General features: G+C 43.9%; 1 protein-coding gene across 1 annotated transcript in view; it reads left to right on the top strand.

Annotated features, from left to right (window-relative positions):
* Positions 1-338: 338 nt before the first annotated feature.
* The window catches only part of SCML4 (sex comb on midleg-like 4 (Drosophila)), an 86,114-nt gene continuing 66,711 nt past the window's right edge, over positions 339-19,741 (top strand). Inside the window, exons 1-2 of the mRNA XM_019537859.1 lie at positions 339-546; positions 17,838-17,967. Of these exons, the coding sequence (XP_019393404.1) occupies positions 346-546; positions 17,838-17,967 (331 nt within the window). The 5' untranslated portion in view covers positions 339-345. The remainder of the gene's footprint in view (positions 547-17,837; positions 17,968-19,741) is intronic.

Raw genomic sequence — 19,741 nt, 5'->3', positions numbered from 1 at the left:
ACTTTTTGAGCTGCCTGCACTTCAGAATTTCACTCATCAGGCAAAGCATTTTCTTCCACCATCCAACAATACTGCAGTATTTTTGGTGTGTTGGGGGAGTGTCCCCATTCTGCAGGGTGGAATTTTAACACTCGCAGACTGTACTGTATAGAATTGTCTGTTTTATAGCTTTTTCAGTGCTCTAGCTTGTTGCCGTTTTATGATGTATAGTAAAAATCAGAAAGACAAAGATAGTAAAATGAGCAAATTGCCTTGGCATTTGCGTGGGTTTTATGTTCAACTGCAAATGTCCAAAAATGCTTGGGTTCGTCTTCTTTTTTTGATTGATTTTTAGTTCCTCTGCATATGAGTCATTTGTCATCGCTGCCTCCAAGACTGGATACTGTTGACATGCAGTCTCCAAGAATACCAGGTAGAAAACGAGGAAGACCCCCACTCCATTCTACTGCGATGAAAATGGCTGTTCACAATCTTTATTCAGCACCAGGTGGATCCTTACCCATAGTGAAGATCCCAAAGAAGAGAGGGAGGAAACCCGGGTACAAGGTACATATTCTCATGCCCCCATCCCAGCACCTTTTTGCTGTTAATGATGTTTGATACTTTAAGATGCAGTATGATGGACATGAAATCTGGAGCTAAAACAAGCATGTCAGAAGCTAGTGTAGAGCAATACAATGACAGAAACAAAGCTTAGTGTTCCTTAATATAATGTTTCTCCTAATATAATTGATCCAGCTGATCAAAAATGAGGGGGGAACTGCAAACGTTTTGAAACTGTTTGTATTTTGAAGCATTTGACAAGAACTTGTTTTCCCACAACATTTTTGGAAATCTTTAACCCTCTACCCCAGATTTTTTTTGCTCAAAAGTGAGGAAAATGGGAAGAAAAAGGGAGGAAAAGCTGCGAGTTTCCACTGAAAAATCAGCAAATTTGGGGATTTTTTTAACCTTTAATTTTTGAAGAAAAGACCTTTATGATTTTTTGATTGAAAAATTAGCAGCAGTTCTTAAAGCAAGAAATTAATGTAATGTAAGACATGGATTCTGAATAGTACAATAGAAAGGGAATAATTTGTGAATTCAGAACTCAAAGATGTTTCCAGACAGAGACACCTGAAAACAAAGAGCCAATCTATTTGTAAGACCAGATCAGCATAGGCATGACCAGTAGTAGCATCCCCACGCTACCGTGACAATAAGCCTACCCCACCAGACCTGCAGAGTGAACTCTCCTAGGAGCCAGAGGAGAGTTCACTCTCCATGTTCTCAGACTTTCAGCTGAAATTACCAGTTTTTCTGGTAATTTGTATCATGAGGCCATTTGCTCAGTAGGAATTGGCTTGAGACTAGAGACTTCATTTAAGCTATGCCAGGATAGGAGATCACTGGCAGTGAACTGGAACCCTTTCCTTTAATGAGGACATCATCATCCTTAGCTCTTTCTGTAAGAGCAGTGGGCCAAATTCTTCTCTGACTTGTGTGGGGCTGCATAGGTCATTGCAAAATGTAGTCCAGTATTGGTTCTTGTGACTGGTAGCTAACCACACAAGCTGCACACTTAAAAAAAACGAGTATTTTATCATGAGAAAGAGAGAATTTTTGTTAAAGAGGAAAACAAGATACATTGTAGTTAAGTGTTTTTGTTGTCAGTAAATTGCCTGGTTATTTTCTGTTTATTTTTGGAGTTAGGTACATGGATAATGCCTGTTTACTTTTTTATTACTTTTTTAATGAAGATGGCTACAGACGTGGAGTCTGTTTCTTGAAGAGTGCAAATTGCCAAATGTTAGAAAATACTAATAAATTGCTTAAAATACAGTGATATTTAGCATGAGTAGGTAATGCCTACTTCAAACTTCCTTTAAAAAGCCCCTATACAAGGTAAAGCCAAAAGACTTATTCTTTTCCTTGGATCTTGGTCTTATTTAACAAAGAACATCATAAAAACACCCCAAAGCACTCACTGTATCCTCCCCCTATGAGCTAATCCAGTGTCTTGCATCCAGATGGGATAACCAGCTGCTTAGTTTAAAGACCTTCTTAGTCCTTTCCCAGAACAACTACCACTTGATTACAACGAACGGTGGCTTGGACAAATGCTGCCAGATTGCTACAGGTTGAACTAGAGCCCTTCTGCAATAGGCAACGCTCTGCCTTAAAAGATCCTTGTCAAGTTTCTCTGGAGTTTTCTGAATGGTACAAGTCTACAGCTCATTTGAAGTGCTACCCTTGTTGTTTATTTTATTTAAATAGCATGTGGAGACACTGTAGCCAGGGTGTAGCCCCATTGTGCCTGGGACTATGTGGAAATACATAGTAACGGGTAGGCCCTACTTCCAGAGAGCTCCAAGGCAAAGCCCCATGTACCTGACCTCACCCCATCTCTCGACTTCAGCAAGCATTGGATCACATCCTCGTTCTGCAAGCTGCATAAGTAGATGTTTCAGCATCTTGCTGAATCAGTACCAGACAGGAAGAAGGGTAAGATGCATTCATTGCTCCTACAGATATGCCTCATTTCCATCTGGTCTTGTCATGGCTTGACCTGAGGGACTGAGGAAGCCACCATGGACCCAGGGAGCCTTGGCTCCTCCTCTTCAGGCCCACAGCATTTGGCCATATGCTATGTTACCTGCTGCACGAGGCTGCCCTTCAGTGACAGGGCCTGGATTCCAAAAACCCAAGATCCTGCGGTTTTTTGATGCTGCTTGTGTTTAGCTCAATCCTTGCACCTCTGACCACGCCTATCAAGCCTTCTTCTTCTTTGTGCCACCTTGTTAGTCTCTCCCCAGGGCCAACTTGCTCCAGTCAAGCCCTCCTAATTTTCCCCAGCCAATATCTTTCCCTGCGTCCTCAGGCTTTCCATTACGAGGTGTCAAAATTGCTTCCCATCCTCCCATACCAAGCTTACCGTATCACCTTGTGTTATCCCCAGTGTCTGTATCGATTGACACTTTCACCATTTACACCATTCTCTGCTTTCACCAGTCCTCCAGCACCTTCTTTCTCTTGTGCCATTCACACAGTTATTCACCGTGCTGCCTGCTTCAGACAAATGAAAAACAATTCCATATTGGCTAAGAAACAGCTCCCTAAACAATTTCCTAATCCCCATGAAAAGCTTTGCTCTTCACCTTTAAGCAACAGATTTTACATTAGTAACATCCTCATGAATAATGTAAATAAATGACCAACTTATCTTAAATCCACCGACAGCTCTAATACTCAGATCTGTTGACCTTTATGCGGTAGTCTGTAATAACAGACCAAAATATTGTAGCGACATGATTATAAAAGATAGTGCTTTGGGGTAATTATCTTAGACTTCAGTAGTATTTTTTTCACCAAAACTAAGGAAAGGTTAGCCATTTTCTGACAAATTGATTATTATTTTAGCAAATTGTTATTGGTTGATATGCATGCATGGCCAAAAGAGTGCATAATAAATATTACTGCATTATGTTATTACTCTAGAAACATAACTTTCCATCTGTCTTACTCCAGCTATTCACTATTAGTAATTTTGCATCTTATGGTACATTTATATAAAAAAAATCTCAAGATGTTTTGTAGACAGGGAAACCAAACCACAAAATGGCTAAACAATTTGCCCAACAGTTACAATGAGCTTGTGTGCAGAGTTGCCAACAGAGCCCTGCTCCTGCTGCTACTGCCAGACATGTTGACTGCCTCTTCTTATTACTAGAGGTTTTGCATTTCATCCTTAAAATTTTTCTGAAGGATTTGTTCTGTCATCCCCCTCTCTAAAACATACATATGTGCATGTGAAAGCTGCAGTTTTACCAAGCACAAAAACATTTCCATCGAAGAGAAGGAAACAAGATCTGAAACAGTGGAATTCCTCAGTGAGCAGCCGGGGCCCTAAAATTAGGAAATAGAAAATGGAGCCAATCCAAACATTCAAAATGTGATTTTCATGGTCGCAACTCTTTTCTAGAAAATGTTGTGCCCAAAGAATCAAATAGGCTTTCACATTATCTGCTGGCACCCGACTGTGCAAGGTGCTGAGCGTCCTCAACCTGCAGAAGGCATTTTGTGTAAGTGCTCATCACCCTTTAGGTTTGGGTAGTGAACCTTTCAGGGACAGATGCTCATTTGATGTAAATGATCAAATCCTGGAGAATTTATTGTACTGGAGGATCTTCCCCTCGGTTCTGAGTGAGTTTCAATGAGAATTTCTCATCACTGCTGGAGCTCAGTCTGATTTTTAAAAAAAAAATCCAAAATCTCTCCCCTCTCCTGGGTCTTAGGGGCACCAGGTTCAGTAACAGTGTCAGGAGAAGAAAGAAAAATAATGAATTGAAGATCATTCATTATTTATGGGCTTTGCTTTAACACCATCATTTCTGGCATGTGGGGTGTGTGAATGGCATCTTCAAGAGGATGCTGCTTTTTCTCGATGAGTGATGGCCAGAAATAAGATGTCCTTTAATAACTGATGGATTAAGCATCTGAAGTTTCCATTCATGGTCTGTAGCACTCAGTGCTTCTGGTCTCATGCTATTTATTTGCATTGCAGGATTTGCACACCAAAGCAGTGTTTCTGTGAGGTGCCTTGCTGTACGGTGCGCTCCGCTGAAGTGTGGTACTCTCAGGGAAATTGTGCACTCTGAGTTCAAGTCAAAGATTACATTTCATGATGGGTAGTTCTGGCATGATTTAATTAGCTTTCAAATTGTATGACTTGCAGATACCATGAGACTTATATGCATTTTTAGAAGCAACTATCTGCCAAAATGACAGACAACCAACTTCTTTATGGCAACCAGATAGCTGAATTATTACAGAACAGATGGGCAAATACTTCCTGAATTTTTAGCAAAATATGAATTGATAGACCAGAGTTAAATTTAATTTGACTGAGATCTGAACAACAGGGACTTTTATCACATCATTGTATATAACCTAATGACCCACTGACTGGCTTCATTGATGTTAATACTGTCTGTTAGTATTTCTAAGGTGCCCCTTGACAAAACATATCTCAGTCTGTTCCCTCATAAAGTAAAATCCTTTCATCTATGAGACTGCTGATTTTGCATTTTTGTTATGATTCCTTCAGATGCTTTTCTTCCCATTCTAAAGTGGCTTTTCTCTAATGAAATGATACAGCTGTAAATTCATACCTTTGTTTAAATGTAGTTTTCATCCTGATTACCCAAATATCTATGATAGGTCATAGAGGCAATCCAGAAAGGATTGACAGAAGGACCAGTTACTTCAGCAGCAACTAAGGGGCCATTAATCAACAGCTGGAATAAAAGACTGCAGCCCAGCTAGAAAAAGTGGCAAACAGAGAGGCTTGAGAAAGTGGCTTAGCTGCAGATGGAAGAAGCTGCGTGTGGAGATAGCTCCAGAGGGACACCTGTTTGTCTTACAGGGTGACACTGGCAAAGACACTTGTATACAAAGATAGGAGTAGATCAAGGATGCAACAAGGAATTGTAAAGATGAGACTATGGCTGCTTAACACAGAGTTCCTGAGCTGGACTCGAGACAACAGGGTAAACCTGGGTTCCCTTCCCCACAGCAGAGAGAATCATCTTTGAAACTAAAGGAGCAAGGACTTAACAAACCCTCAGCCTGGTGAAGCACAGGCAGTTGGGTGAAAGACTAAATAAACTGGATTAAATAAACCCTATTGCCTGTTGTGGGAGAGGGGGTAAAACCATCACAGACATGACAGGAGTGTTGCTACAGCTTACCTAGCCACCAGTAGATGCTTTGGTGTGTGCTGCTAGAGGTGCTGTCTGTGGCACAGATCCATCAGCCTGCCAAGGAAAGTGTTAATGGAAAAGGTCAGTCCCACAGTGATGTGTCTGCTATGGAGGATATCCTACAGTTAATGACCCAGTAAATATGGCCGTGTCCTAGAATAAGCAGCAGCCAAGGGGCAGGAACCGATGGTGCAACAGCAGCGGTTAGTGGCCCTGGTATGATTAGTGCTGTCAAACACCTCACCTACAGCATCAGCAACTGGACTGGATATGGCCATGTACTTCAGGGTTACAAAGATAGGACCTAGTGATGAGGCTTCCTGGAAATGTTTGCTCGCCTTGACAGCTGTGCCTGTGAAATCTGGAGTCATGGACCTTTGCCTCATGCTGGTCCTAATGAGAGAGACACAAACAACACGGTTGAGCCTTGGACAGATGGGTGGTTCTTAACTGTTGGACACTGCAAGTGGCTGAGATGGAGCAGTATACTGTGAGTGAGTAGATTAATTAAGGCAGGGGGCAGAGAGGTGAAACATGGAGGAAGCACAGGAACATAAGCCAAAGCTCAGAGGCTTAAGAACGCTGGATGGAAGTGACTGGAACCTGCGTCTCAGTCAAGCATGCCAGTGTTGGAATTGGTCATTTTGAAGCAATCTGTTCAGGTTCACTCACCTCCAGCAAGAAGATGGGTGCAGGAATATTGGGCTGAGGACCTAGATGAAGAGGTCAGACTAGCAGAGAAGTATGTGGTTGCCAAAGCTTCCAAACGTCATCACAGATGAGTGGATGTCCCCGACCTGGATGCTCTTGAAAGAACTTACGTGAAGAGAAATGTTTTTTAATTGGATGGTGCCTTCCTCTCTCACGCCCCACCCTGAGGGTCAGAAATGGCAGTCTGCTTCTCCTATATAGCAGGGTTATCCAACTCATCCAGCCCTACAGGCTGGATGAGAGGCGTGGGGCTGATCCACAGGCACATGGGATTGGGCCCACAGAGTAGCCTTGTGTGCTGGAGCCAGTGTGAGCCCTGGACCAGCCCCATGCACTGCATGCAGTGCCCACACCAGATCAACCCTATGCACTAGATCCAGCCTAGCCAGCAGCATGCTGGACCACTCCAGTGCAGGTGTCATGTGCAACGTGCACCCCAAATTAACCCAGCATACCATGTGCAGCACATGCATCACTTGCCAGACCAACTCCTCATCTGCATCCCTAGCCACTCTGCCCTCCCAGGGAAAGTACTTGCAGCACTCACCGAAGGAACCCTACAATAGGGTTCATCCTCCAGGACTAGCACTAATGATGATATTCCTGTTCCTCACTGAGACGACCATTCAGGCCCAGATGGATTCTAGATGTGGATAAACTTGGGGTATGATAAGCTACTGAAAGGGCACTCAGATCCAGGGGCACATGATTACTGGTCTGCTTGCATCATAGTGTAACCATGGGGGGCAAATGGGGCACAGGGCCAGGCACTGACTTGGGGGGGGGGGAAGGAGAGGACAGAAGGAGCAGACCGTCACGCTGCTGGCCAGCAACAACCTGGCTACAGTTGTTGACCACACACACCACTGCTATCCAGGGCATAGAACCTCCCAGCCATGCCCCTGTCTTACACAATGATATAACACTATTCCTGCATACAAGCTCACTTAACTTGTAAACTTGTTCAATCATTTGTGGATGAGACTAATAAAAATGTATTATCTGCCTGTATTTAAAAAGTCCTGAGACCTTGTTTTTGGCATGTTTTTATGCACACATATTTTAGAGCAGGGATTGGAAATCTGGAATAGGGCATGGCAGGAAGCAACTTGGCTAATCCCATGAAAATCCAGGCAAATTGGACTAAATTATTACCTGGAGAGATTTGTATTGGCTCATTAGAGACTTTGATTTTTCTCCTGCTGTGGATATGCTCAAACTTCTTGCACCACCAGCTGCAGAAAAATCTGCACATGAAGAGTTACTACATAGCTCGACTCAACATGTGCCAATCTGTCGTATCTCCTCCATGTGGCCAGACTACATGCATATCTCCATAGGGTAATTGAGCAAGCAGCAGTCCAAGGGCTCAGAAGGCCATGCCTGCATGCCTTGCCGTAGGTGGGGCCAGGCATTATAATGGTGTATAGGGATTTCTGCATTGACAATGCTGTGAATATCACTGCCTCCTCCCAGGAGTACTGACAAAGTGTGTCTCACCCTTCTACAGTGCTGAGCCTCATACAGAATGGCACCACAGGAGTGCTGTCATTTATCCCACTAGCTCAAGTGGCAGAGGTCTGTGCTGTGGATCTAAAAGTTCCAGCTTCACTGATGATCTGTGAAGGTGTTGATATTATGCTGTAGGACAGAATTTTGCTGAGTTATTTTTAGGTTTGTTTTAATTTTTAACCCATTTGATGTGAAGAAGAGTTGCAAGTGTTGCAGGCTCTTAATATTCCTTAAGCAGAATAAGATTTTTAAGGGAATCTGTGTCATGAAAGTGTATGATGTGAGACATGTTAGTCCATCCCTTCTCCTCACTTAAGGGGTCTTAGCTGAGACTCAGGAGGTGTGGGCTTAATTCTCTGCTCTGCTGCAGTGTTCCTTTGTGGCCAGGATTGCCAACTGTTTGTAAATTTATGGACAGTCAGTAAAAATCAGGCTAAAAATGTTTGTTTCTAAAAGCCATAAAAGGGGAGCCATCCATAAAAACACTAAGCAACTAGAGTTTGGTTGAAGCTCTGTGGTCAGAAAGTAGCTGGAGGTAAGCTAATGAACAGATCGAGCACAACAGCACCACCTGCTGTCTGAATGGGAGGCCTATACCCTGCAGGGAGCCTCCTCTTAGGACTTCGTAGATTCAACCCCCTAGTTAGGAGTCCTTCTGTGTCCTGTCAACTACCTGTAACACTTCTGGGTTAAAATTTGACTTATTTGTGGGCCCGTGCCAGGATGGGAAGAGCAGGCCTGGTAGGGATAAGTCTGAGGAGGGTGGTCTGGGAGTGCAGCCTGATGTAAGTAGCAGCTGGGAGCATCAGGGTGTGGGGATGAATAGGAATCCCTGGTATAGGGGCAGCATGTTGTAAAATCATTGGTGTGCTTAGGCAGTGCTGCCAACCCAATAAAATATTTTTACTGTAAACTTTTTACTGACAACCACACTTCTTTATTTTTTTTACTATGTTTTGTGTTAGACCTTTAAATTTGAATCCAGCCCTTCCAGCTGGGGCCTAGCAGCAAGGGATTTACATTATGTAAAACATATCCGTAAAAATGTATCACTAAAAAAATTCGGTTTTCAGTAATGTTTGCATACTGTCACTAAAAATATTCTTGGATTGGAAACCCTGTGTGTGACCTTCGACGAGTCACTTAAAGCAACAGTCAGAAACTGTTTTGGGCTGCAGACCAGAGGGATCTCATTCAGGTCAGAGGTGGGCAAATGGGCCCTAGAATCTAGCTGCCACTTCCACTTTTTCCTGTGGCAGCATAGGGAGAGTGTCTCCAGCTGGTGTATTTCTTCACAGCAACACAGGAAGAGCTCCTGCAGCCAGTGCTTATCTCCATGGCAGTACAGGAAAGTGACTGCTGCCTAAGCCTCTTGCCACCAAAGCCAGAACTAGTCCACAGGCCATAGGTTGCCAAACCCTGACAGAGCAATATTTTCAAAAGTCTTGGCCACTTTTTACAAATGAGTTGTTAAGTCAATTAAATGAAAGCTCCCAGTTGTCTAAGTCATACAGTTGTAGAAAATTAGGGTTGTAAGGGATTTCAGGAGACCATCTAGTCCAACACCCTGTTCAAAGTATGACCATCTCCTACTCCATCATCTCAACTGGGGCTCTGTCTAGCCAGGTCTTAAAAAGCTCTAAGGGTGGAGATTCTACAGCCTCTCTGGGTAACATGTTCCAGTGCTTTACTACCCTTCTTGTGAGATATTTTCAGAAGTAATTTCTGAAACTAGGGCTTAGGCTGCTCAATTGCTTGTGTGTGCAGCCTAACATACATTTTTGAAATTGTTACCACTGATTTCTGTCTTCCATCTGTACATGAGAAAAGTGCTGTTGTTCCCATTTCATGGAAGAGGTGTGAGGATATATGCATTGCAGACTGTGAGACAGTAATGACAAGCTGGGAAGTCAATAGGATAGACAGGCTATGACAAAATACATTATATCGATTTGTACTTGTGAACATTTAGGGTGAAAGGTTGACCCCACTGAGGTCAATGATAAATTTCCCATTGACTTTGATAGTGCAGGATTTTATCTTTTTATGTATGAAGGTAGAGATTCCTCAGCCAAACTTCTAATGATTCCAGTGGTAAAGCAGCCATTCACTTTTCTGCCTTCAAAATCAGTGCAGTTCCTCAACGTGACTTTTGCAAAGTAGTTCCTGTGTGTTGAACAGTAGTAACAACATGGCCCAGGTCTTCAGCTGTTTATCTGCTGTGCTCATGCATCTGACTTGGGTGAGGAGACCATACTGTATTTGGCTTTCTTTCAGTGATGTAAGCTAAATCGGCCTGAGGGCTGCTCTGGCTTGTTTTGGCTGCAAAAAGACAGGGCCAATGGATCAGAGAGCATTCTGGCCTCTTACATTACATACCTAATCTATGTTGGAGAGACCAGGAGCAGCTGCTGTTCAGGGAAATCCCTAGCTGGCAGTCTAAACATTCATTTTATCTTATTCGTGGTGATGAAAGAATTAAGTGTGATCTATAACCTTTAAATGCTAATTCAGTTCTCATTATCGTTTTGGATATTATTTTAGTTCTTTCCCATTTACTATAGTACACACTGTAACAGAATCTTTCCAGGAGACTGGGAACACCTTCAAGATCAGTCTGCCCTTGCTTTTGATACTAATTCTCAATATCTGGCTACATAAATAATGGGCCAAATATCAAATATTTCAGCATAATATGTAAGAATGTGTCCATTGCAATCATAATGATACAGCAGATGGCTCAACTCCATGCCTTGCTTTAGGGCTAAAGTTATTTATTATATCAGGTGTAATTTCCATTGCCATTGATGAAATGTATGTGGGATCAGGGCCTGGATCTAATTTAAGTAATGCATCATCCATTGGATAAGGCTGGCTAGTGTACACTCTTGCAGAGAAAATCCAAAAAACCCCTGAATATTTTGTTCTGATACATCCATTACTCTGTTCTCACAAGGCAGAGGGGGGAAAGGAAGGATAGCTAGATATATTTTTACAACTCATTTATGACCTTTCATCTGGATTCTGTGGATAAAACTTGAATGATTTATAATGAGATTTTCCCATATACTCTACACAGTTTCAACACATTTTCTCTCTCTCTTTTTTTTTTGCACATTTGTCTTTTATCCACAAGCTTGCCATTATTCAGCAGCTCCCGTAGAACCAAATCAGCCCAAGAAAAGAAGAGCCTTGGAATTAAATTGTCAGAGGCTCATGGAGAATGATAACATGGATGAAGGTTTGCAACCTTTAAAGGCACTTGCACATTAGTATCGCCAGTATCACAACATTGCCTATAATACTGACATTATTTTGCTGTGGCCTAAAGATAAATCCTCCTCCCCCCAAGTGACATTTGTTTGTACATAGATGTTTTAGCATACAGACTGTTTCAATCAGATCTGCAGTGAACTATTAACTAGAACTATAAACTGCCAAGAAAGGGGCATCCAAACTGGTGAGCCTCACTAAATCCTGGGTTAGAAACTTTTTTGGAGTGGTGGACTGAAATAACGCAGCTCAGTCTGAGGTGAGTTAGTGCTTCAGACCTAGCTATCTCTGCTGCTTCTCACTGACTGTCACTCAACCCCCCACAATTCCCTCCCTGCCAAAATGCTTCCAACATCTGGGCTCTGTGGGCCCAATGAAATTGCTTGGTGGGATGCATCTGGCCCATGGTTATTGGCTTCAAATATTGTTTTTCTCTTAAGCACAAGCTTGAATGCATCTATTAGAAAACTTAAAAGGATGCCAGAAACATGCTATCAAATCTGAATAATCTGCAGTGCTGATACTCTAAAGTGAGTGTCATGTTCTCTTTGTGAATGGGATTCAGGAGGTTTCCATTTGGAGGTGGGTGAAGGTGACCAGAGTATGAATGACAAGGTTGAAGCCAGCCCTGCTGTGAGTTAGTAAGAGAAATACCAAGTTGAATCATGAAGAAAGCAGCAGTTTTAGGTGCAATGTCTCCAAAAGATAAAAGATCTGAAGGGAAGGAGCTCAGAATTCTAGCACAGCGGCTGCTACAAATTTCATATCATCAATCTACACTGCCACAGATTAAGTCACTTTTTTGAGTTGCCAGATTGTAAACACCAAAGGCAATCCAGATTTCAATACACTTAATTTTCTACCTCCATGCTTTTAATTATTTAAAAAGCATCTTTGCCTCTAAAGAGGCTTTCTCCATACTAATTTTATTAAGAGAATATTCTCTGAGCATATGTCTGTGCTGGGACAGCAGAGTGCTCAGTTGCCCTTCTGACAAAATAAGCCACACACATCTGCTTCCACCCTGTGCATCAACCCTAGAAATGGGGTGGTAAAGATGCCTGAAGCTGCCCCCTGGAAACTCCAGGTCTTGAATGCAATGCAAGTTATGCCCCTCAGGGTGTCCCTATTACCTTATTTCCATGGCTGATGTGCATGGCATGGAAATGGGTGGCCAGGGTTATTTCCTTAGCAACAAGTCAAAGCACTGTGTTCCCTTGGTGATGATGCATCCAGCTGAGTATAAAGCAGACTGAACTGCAGAATGGACTGGAGCAGATCAACCTGACCTGCCTACATCCCTGTAGGCCTGACCCATGGACTGATTCAAAACTAAGAGTTGCCATGTTTACACTGTGATGCCACAAGAAGTTTAAAACAGTGAAAGGAAATCCTTTTTGAACAGTGAACTGTTAGCCAGTGGAACCCATTGCCATAAGACAGTGTTGGAAACAAGATTTAACCGTGATTCAAAACTGGTGGAGCAATTAGGCCCTGCTGCAGCAAAGCACTGAAGTAAATGCTTAGGTTTAAGGCAGTGCTTCCCTTCCCCCATCTCCCTAACTCAAGTGCCATTGATCCTTCTTGTTTACAGAACACAGTTCGCCCCCCAGCGCAATGCAGAGGAGTATTAATGGAAAACAATAATGACATCACAACAGCTCTTGCAATTGGTGAACCAGCTGAGGTACAGGCAGTCCTCAGATGCAATTGGTTCCTGAAAACTGTCTCTTAAGTGAAAAAGTAACTCAGAACCAATTTTTCCATAGGAACAGTGTTACAAATGGGGGCTTGTTCCTTTACGATGGTCAATACAGTTGCATGCAGCTGGTAAGTGTGTTGTGGTGGAAGGGGTGGGGGAAAGGAACGGGGGGGGGCAGATCAATGCCCCCCATGGTGAGGGAGGGACTGGGCTGGGACCAGGGCCAGGCAGGTGCGGGGGGGGGGCAGTGGCTCCTGCCACTGAGCGCTGCACATCTGGTGACTTGACTGACAGTTCCTGCTGCTGCTTCTGCCACTGGTCTGGGAGGGCATGGAGGGACGTGTGCCCCCAGATCTGCATGGCATGGGGTGGGAGGGGCCAGGGCTGCACCAGGCTGCACTCTGGGCAGGCGGCGGCAGCGCTGGAAATGGTGGCTATTCCCTCCCTCTACTTGCCCAGCTGGGGCAGGGTGGGCACAGGAGAGAGACACTGCACTGCCTCCAGCTGGGGCAAGAGGCTAGGTAGCATGCAGCGGCAGGAGCTGTACCCCCTGGACAAGCCATAGGTTTCTCCTGTACCCGCCCTGCCCCAGCTAGGCAACCAGTGGGAGGGCATGGAGGGAGTGTGCCCCCAGGTGGCGGCAGGGTGGGTAGCAGAGTGGGGCCTATGGGGGGGCTGCAGCCACCCAAAAGTGTGACATGCCCCCTGCTGCCTGCCCGGAGTGCAGCCCAGTGTGTAGATCCTGGGGCACATGCCCCACCCGTGTCCTCCCAGACCAGTAGTGGCAGCAGCAGTGGGAACTGTCAGTCAAGTCACCAAACTAGCAGTGCACTTGCCCTAGCCCCAGCCCCAGCCCCAGTCCCTCCCTCATTGTGTGGGGTGTTGATCTACCCCCCCATCCTACCCTTTCCCCTACCCTTCCACCACAACACACTTACCAGCTGCACGCAGCTGAATCAGCTGTCATAAAGACAAAATACACGATGGAATGTCAAAACAGGATGTAAATTTTTAAACGTTGTAAGTGACATTCGTCGCAACTCAAAAAGTCGTAAGTCGTAAGTTCTTACCCTCCCTTGCATGCTCTTTTGTACCATGGACCTTGCAAAAAACTTAGTGGGAAACAGTAGTTATGAATTAATCTTATAAATATTTAACTTCCCTTGAATACACTAGTTAGTTCCATATCTGGATTTTATGCCAAGGTACTCTGGTAGTACAGATTTTATGCCAAGAGACTACTACAGGGGTGGACAAAATATAGCCTCTGGGCTAGATGTGGTCCACCAACTAATTGTGCTTGGCCTGTGGATCAGTGGCAGTGAAGTCACAGGATCTGGCCGGGGGGATGGCTTGGAAGTGGTGCGGGGCAGAAGCAGTGGGGAGTAGCCACAGGGCAGCCACAGCCTGAAGGCCCCCAGAAGTGGCAAGTGTAAATGCTGCTAGATCAAGGGTAGGCAAAATGTGGCCCCCAGATGTGGCCCACCAGGCCATTCTATCTGGCCCACGGGGCCCCTAAAAATTTTAGAAAATTAATATTTATCTGCCCCTGGCTGCCTGTCATGTGGCCCTTGATGGCTTAACAAAATTCAGTAAGCAGCCCTCCACCCAAAATGACCGCCCACCCCTGTGCTAGATCCTGCTTTTACCTGGCACCCAGCAGCGGCTGCTGCCTCTCATCATAAGCAGGGCCACAACTCTCTCTTTCTGTCTCCCCCTCTCCCCCACTATCTCCCCCTCACCCCCCAACTATATAGCAGATCCCACAGCTTATACCAGCTCCAGCCCATGCACTGGAAGCAGTGCTGGGCCAGCATTGGAATCAGCTGTGGATGCAGGTGGCAGCTTTCCCCTGGGGATTGGAGCATCTACCCAAGCCCCTCCTTTGGGTAGAAGGGCAGGACCTGCTGAAGCTGCTGCCTGCACCCACACCAGCTCCACCCCCTCCCCCTGCAGCTCTATCCCACATAAGGAGGTTTGATGAGCTGTTGTGGGCAGGGGGGGAAGGGTGCTGACCCAGCCTGTGACAGCTCACCAAAGCTCCCTATGTGTCCTGTGGACACAAATAATTGCTCACCCCTGCTCTAGTAATACAGGGACTTTTGTTCCATACCTTTACAACAGGATTAAATAAATGGTAGTAGTCCAGGGTTCATCCCAAGCCCGTGGCTCACTGGGTAAACATGATTAAGACACACACATGTGGTAACCAATGGCACACAGGGGAGTGGTGTGGTGAGCATCATACCTGGCTGCTTTTTATTCCACAGCCTGAGGACCAGATCACAACTGGGTTAACTGGGGGCAGCCTTTAACACAAGTTCTGAATGAGACTTCAGCTCACATTTCTGTATCTGTATCTTAACCATATGGCCAAGCTGCCACACTCACAAACAGTAGTGATACTAGTTAGTGAATATTACATTTTCCAGATGGTAAACAGACTACTTCAGTTCCTTACCACAAATAGCTCAGAATCTAACTAACAAATGAAAGATAGAATATGAAGAATAGTGACTGAGCTTTGATGTTTAGATTTTAAGTTGATGGGTGTTGTGTTGACCCTTCCATAAATCATTCTTTGAGGGCTGGACCAGGTTTTATGCCATTAGTGAAAACATGTGTTTTAAGGAAGGCTAGATAGAGATAAGGCTGGACTAGTTGGGAAGTTCCAGCAGAAATTCCATCCATCTCAACATTTGTTTTGGGGTTTTTTTTATTTTTGATGGGTATCATAAATGTTCAAGCTTCTACTCTGCTGAGCTCAAGAGTTGCCGAGTACTGTTGCTGAATTTTGAATATGAGCCTGTTTTTAATGAAATGGCATGGAAAGATTCTTATTGAATTCAGACACCTTTGGAGCAGACCCAAGATCCTTCTATTTTTAATATTGTGGCAAAACAACTGGTGTCTGTTTTATGTATTTGCAATTGTTACAAAGTAGAGGATGATTTGTATCTTACATGGTTTGGGTAAAAGGCTCCTGGAAGGCTGCTTAAAATTGGTACTAACATGAATGTTTTCTTGTTTTACAATATATTATAGTATTCTCTAGTGGACCTATTAAAAACAAAGAAAAATCATCCACCAGAAACACTTATTTTTATAACGTATGAAATTCACCATTTGTCACAGAAGTGACACTTTTTGCCCAATATGGCCTCTGAAAGCACTCTACAGCCATGACCAAAAACAAGTGCACAGCTGAAGAGCACTTTAAAAAGGTCTGATTCCGTGACAATCTGAACCCTCATTCCATGGGAGTTCAGATGAAGGTGCTCCAAAGCGGAGCACCTTCATAGATTTCATTTCATAGACATCAGGGCTGGAAGGGACCTCGGGAGATCATCGAGTCCAGCCCCCTGCCCAAAGGGCAGGAAGTCAGCTGGGGTCATAGGATCCCAGCAAGATAAGCATCCAATTTACTCTTGAAGGTGTTCAATGTAGGTGCTTGAACCACCTCCGATGGCAGACTGTTCCAGACCTTGGGGGCTCGGACAGTAAAGAAATTCTTCCTTATGTCCAGCCTGAAACGGTCTTGCAGGAGTTTGTGACCGTTCGACCTAGTCATCCCTTGGGGAGCTCTGGTGAACAAATGTTTCCCCAGATCCTGGTGGTCACCCCTGATAAACTTATAGGTTTCATTAACTTCTGTCTGCACATGCCAGGAGCAGGTCTCAGCTGACACAACCCAGCACTGTTCCTGGTGCTGTTTTCAGAATGGGACAGGGAGGAAGGGAGCAGAGGGAGCTCATTTTGGGAGTTGTCCAGCCAGCGCTGGAGAGTGGGGTGGATGGATTGGAGCCCCACCAAGGTAGAGGGTTCCAATCCACAGACCCCATCACTCAAGTGCAGCTGGGGAAACACAGAAAAGACCTCCCTCCCCTGTCTTCTCCCCCTCCCATCCTGAGATAGAATGGGAGCTGGGGGGAGGGGCGGGGGGCAGCACTGGAGCTAGGGGAAGAGGCTACAGAGCTGCAGAGGCTGCAGTCCTCTCCCCCTGGATTGAGTCCAAATTGGAGTTTGATCACTCATCCTCCCAATGCAACAGCTAACATCTGCTGGGTCAGGAGGATTGGTTTAGCTTGTGGTGTTTTCTGTGGAGTGCCATGAGTTAGACCTGGGAGCTGCACTTTTCATGTACTAGAAGTTATGCACATTTCATGTACTAGAAGTTATAAAGTCCTGAAGCTCATTGCTGTATCGAAAGGAGAAATGAGTGGATACATTGAAGGCGTGTTTCTCATATCAATACTCCTTATTTTCAAAGTAAATGACCACCATTACCAGATATTGTCAGGGTCATGGCACAGTAGTATTACACCATATCATGGTGCTTCACATCTCTAAAACATACTGCAGGTTATTAGTATTAATAAGTATAACTACATAGCAAATGACATTTACTATTTATTAATTACATGACAATGACTTGTGGGCCTTTTTAAGAGCCAAATTATGTTCTTGTTTACACTGGTGTCAATCCAGAGCAGTCTCACTGGATCTAACACCTTTGCACCCATGGAAATGAGCAGCATTTGGTTGTAAATTACTATGTTGTTAAAGAGACTGATTCTCCCCTGCTTCGATCCTGGTGCAGTTATTCATGCTTGAGTGAAGTGGATGTACGATGCTACCATTCTGATGTGTTAGTGTGCCCACTTTCTTTAGGCAGAAAAATCAGTGGGAAAATATTTGCAACCACACTCTGCAAATCAGTTTCTGTCTCTAAATATCCTGTGATCTTTCAAAGCACAAAAGGAGACTCTGGGCTGGAAGTAAAATGATGCGACAAAATTGCTGATGAGTGGGAGTTCAAGGGGAGTGAAATACAGAGAATAATAATAATAAAATATGATGTGTATATTCTCATGACCCAAACTGGTTATTTCTTGCAGCTAAAATCTCGTGTTCTGATGACTCCTTTAGCAATCTCTCCTCCGAGAAGCACACCAGAGCCTGACATTAGTTCAATCCCTCAGGACGCAGCTACAATACCCAACTCAGCTGCCCCACAAGCTCTTACAGGTACGCTGAATCAAGCCCTCTGTTGTAAAATAGCAGGTACTGGTCTGATAGCGAAATACTGTGCTTTCTAAAACAGGACTGGTCTATGAAAAATGTATGTTGAAGGAATAATATCTGCATGATATAATAATGATATAAATGGATAGCTGGACATAAAACAAAAATGGAGCACGCTATCTTTGGATCTGGACTGATAAGAAGACTGTCCAGTTTGTCCTCAGAGTTTGTCCAGTTGTGAGGACAAACTAAGAGACGTTCGTTCAGTTTTAGGAGAAACATTAATTCCATTTCCCTTGAACATAAATCTGGACTCCTTGCTCATTTTTTCATTTCTGATATCAGAGATTTCCACCATTTCTCACAGATGTAAGGATGCCAATCATATCATATTGATATCAGAGATGCATTGGCAGGGGTGTAGTGATAACGACCAAGAGCTGTAGGGTGAATTTAAAAATTTTTTAAAAACCCCGAAAACAGTCAAAGGTCCTCCTGAGGCTAGTGGGTCAACCAGTTTCTACAGCCAATGTCACTCAAAAAAGCAATGGAGCTTAGTACCATATCTGGCCACCAGTCAACCAGGTGCCTATTTTTAGCTGTGCTGAATGGGGTGCAAGTCCAGAGCAAAGCCCAAATCCATGCCTGTAGAGCGGTGACTTTCAACCTTTATTGACTTGAGATACCCCTCAATTGACTCGAGGCACTCAATCATAGATTCAAGGCACCCTTGGATAATTGCCACCTCTTAGTTTTCATACTTTTTGACTACAGCAAAAAAAAAAGAGCAGTTCTGTTGCAAAGAACTCAGAAAGACCACAAGTCAGAATGTTTTTAACTCTATGGATTCCTCTGTGAAAACTCTGGGTTTATCTTGTGAGTCATGTTTACATACCTAACAATGCTAACTTTGTGTAGCACCCCAATTACCCATGAAGGGATCTCAAGGCACCCCAGGGTGCCATAGCACCCTGGTTAAGAATCACTGCTCTAGAGTCATAGCAAGATGCTGTAACTACTTTGCCTCATAACTTTTAGTTTAAGTTTTGGAAAAGAAGAAATGTTATGGTATATTCTTCTGCAGTGAGAGGAGGAACATGGATTCCTCTCTGGGTCAGGGCTTCAATAATACAAAGCTACAATTAGGTTCCCTGCTTCATAACATGGAGGATCTGGCCCTTTCTGTCTTGCACAGTGTAATGATTTATGGAAAATATGGATCTGATTCCCTTCTCACATGAACTGGAGCATGCAAAGAATAACTCAATTTTCGCTGATGAAATGATGTAAGTGAGAGGTGAATCGGGACTTAATTTGGGAGAGGGTGAATTTACCCTGAGGCTCTGGTAGAGAAACAGATTTGATAACATTAACATTTTAAATAAATATCTCCTTGTGGAGGTGTGCAGGGGGAAATTCTCCTTTTGCTTTGGTAGCATAACAACAACAAGTACAAGTAAAACAAGAATAAAATGCTTCTCACTGTTTTGCTGTGAAACTCCATTAGATAACTTTTATTACTATTATTATTATTGAACCTTAACATTGAAGGATCACAAAATGATTTACAAATGTTATCTAATGGAGTTTCACAACAGCCCAGTGAGAAGCATTTTTATTTTTGTTTTACAGAGAGGGAGGCTGAGGAAATGAGGTTAAGTAACTTCATAGTTTCATAGTTTCATAGTTTGTAGGGTCAGAAGGGACCTGAGCAGATCATCAAGTCCAACCCCCTGCCATGGCAGGAAAGAGTACTGGAGTCAAACAACCCCGGCAA

This window comes from Crocodylus porosus, unplaced genomic scaffold, assembly GCF_001723895.1.
Source record: "Crocodylus porosus isolate Cpor-Errol unplaced genomic scaffold, CroPor_comp1, whole genome shotgun sequence".
Classification (NCBI taxonomy): Eukaryota; Metazoa; Chordata; order Crocodylia; family Crocodylidae; genus Crocodylus; species Crocodylus porosus.
Note: the sequence above shows the minus strand (reverse complement) of the source record. Positions and strands in the feature narration are given on the sequence as shown.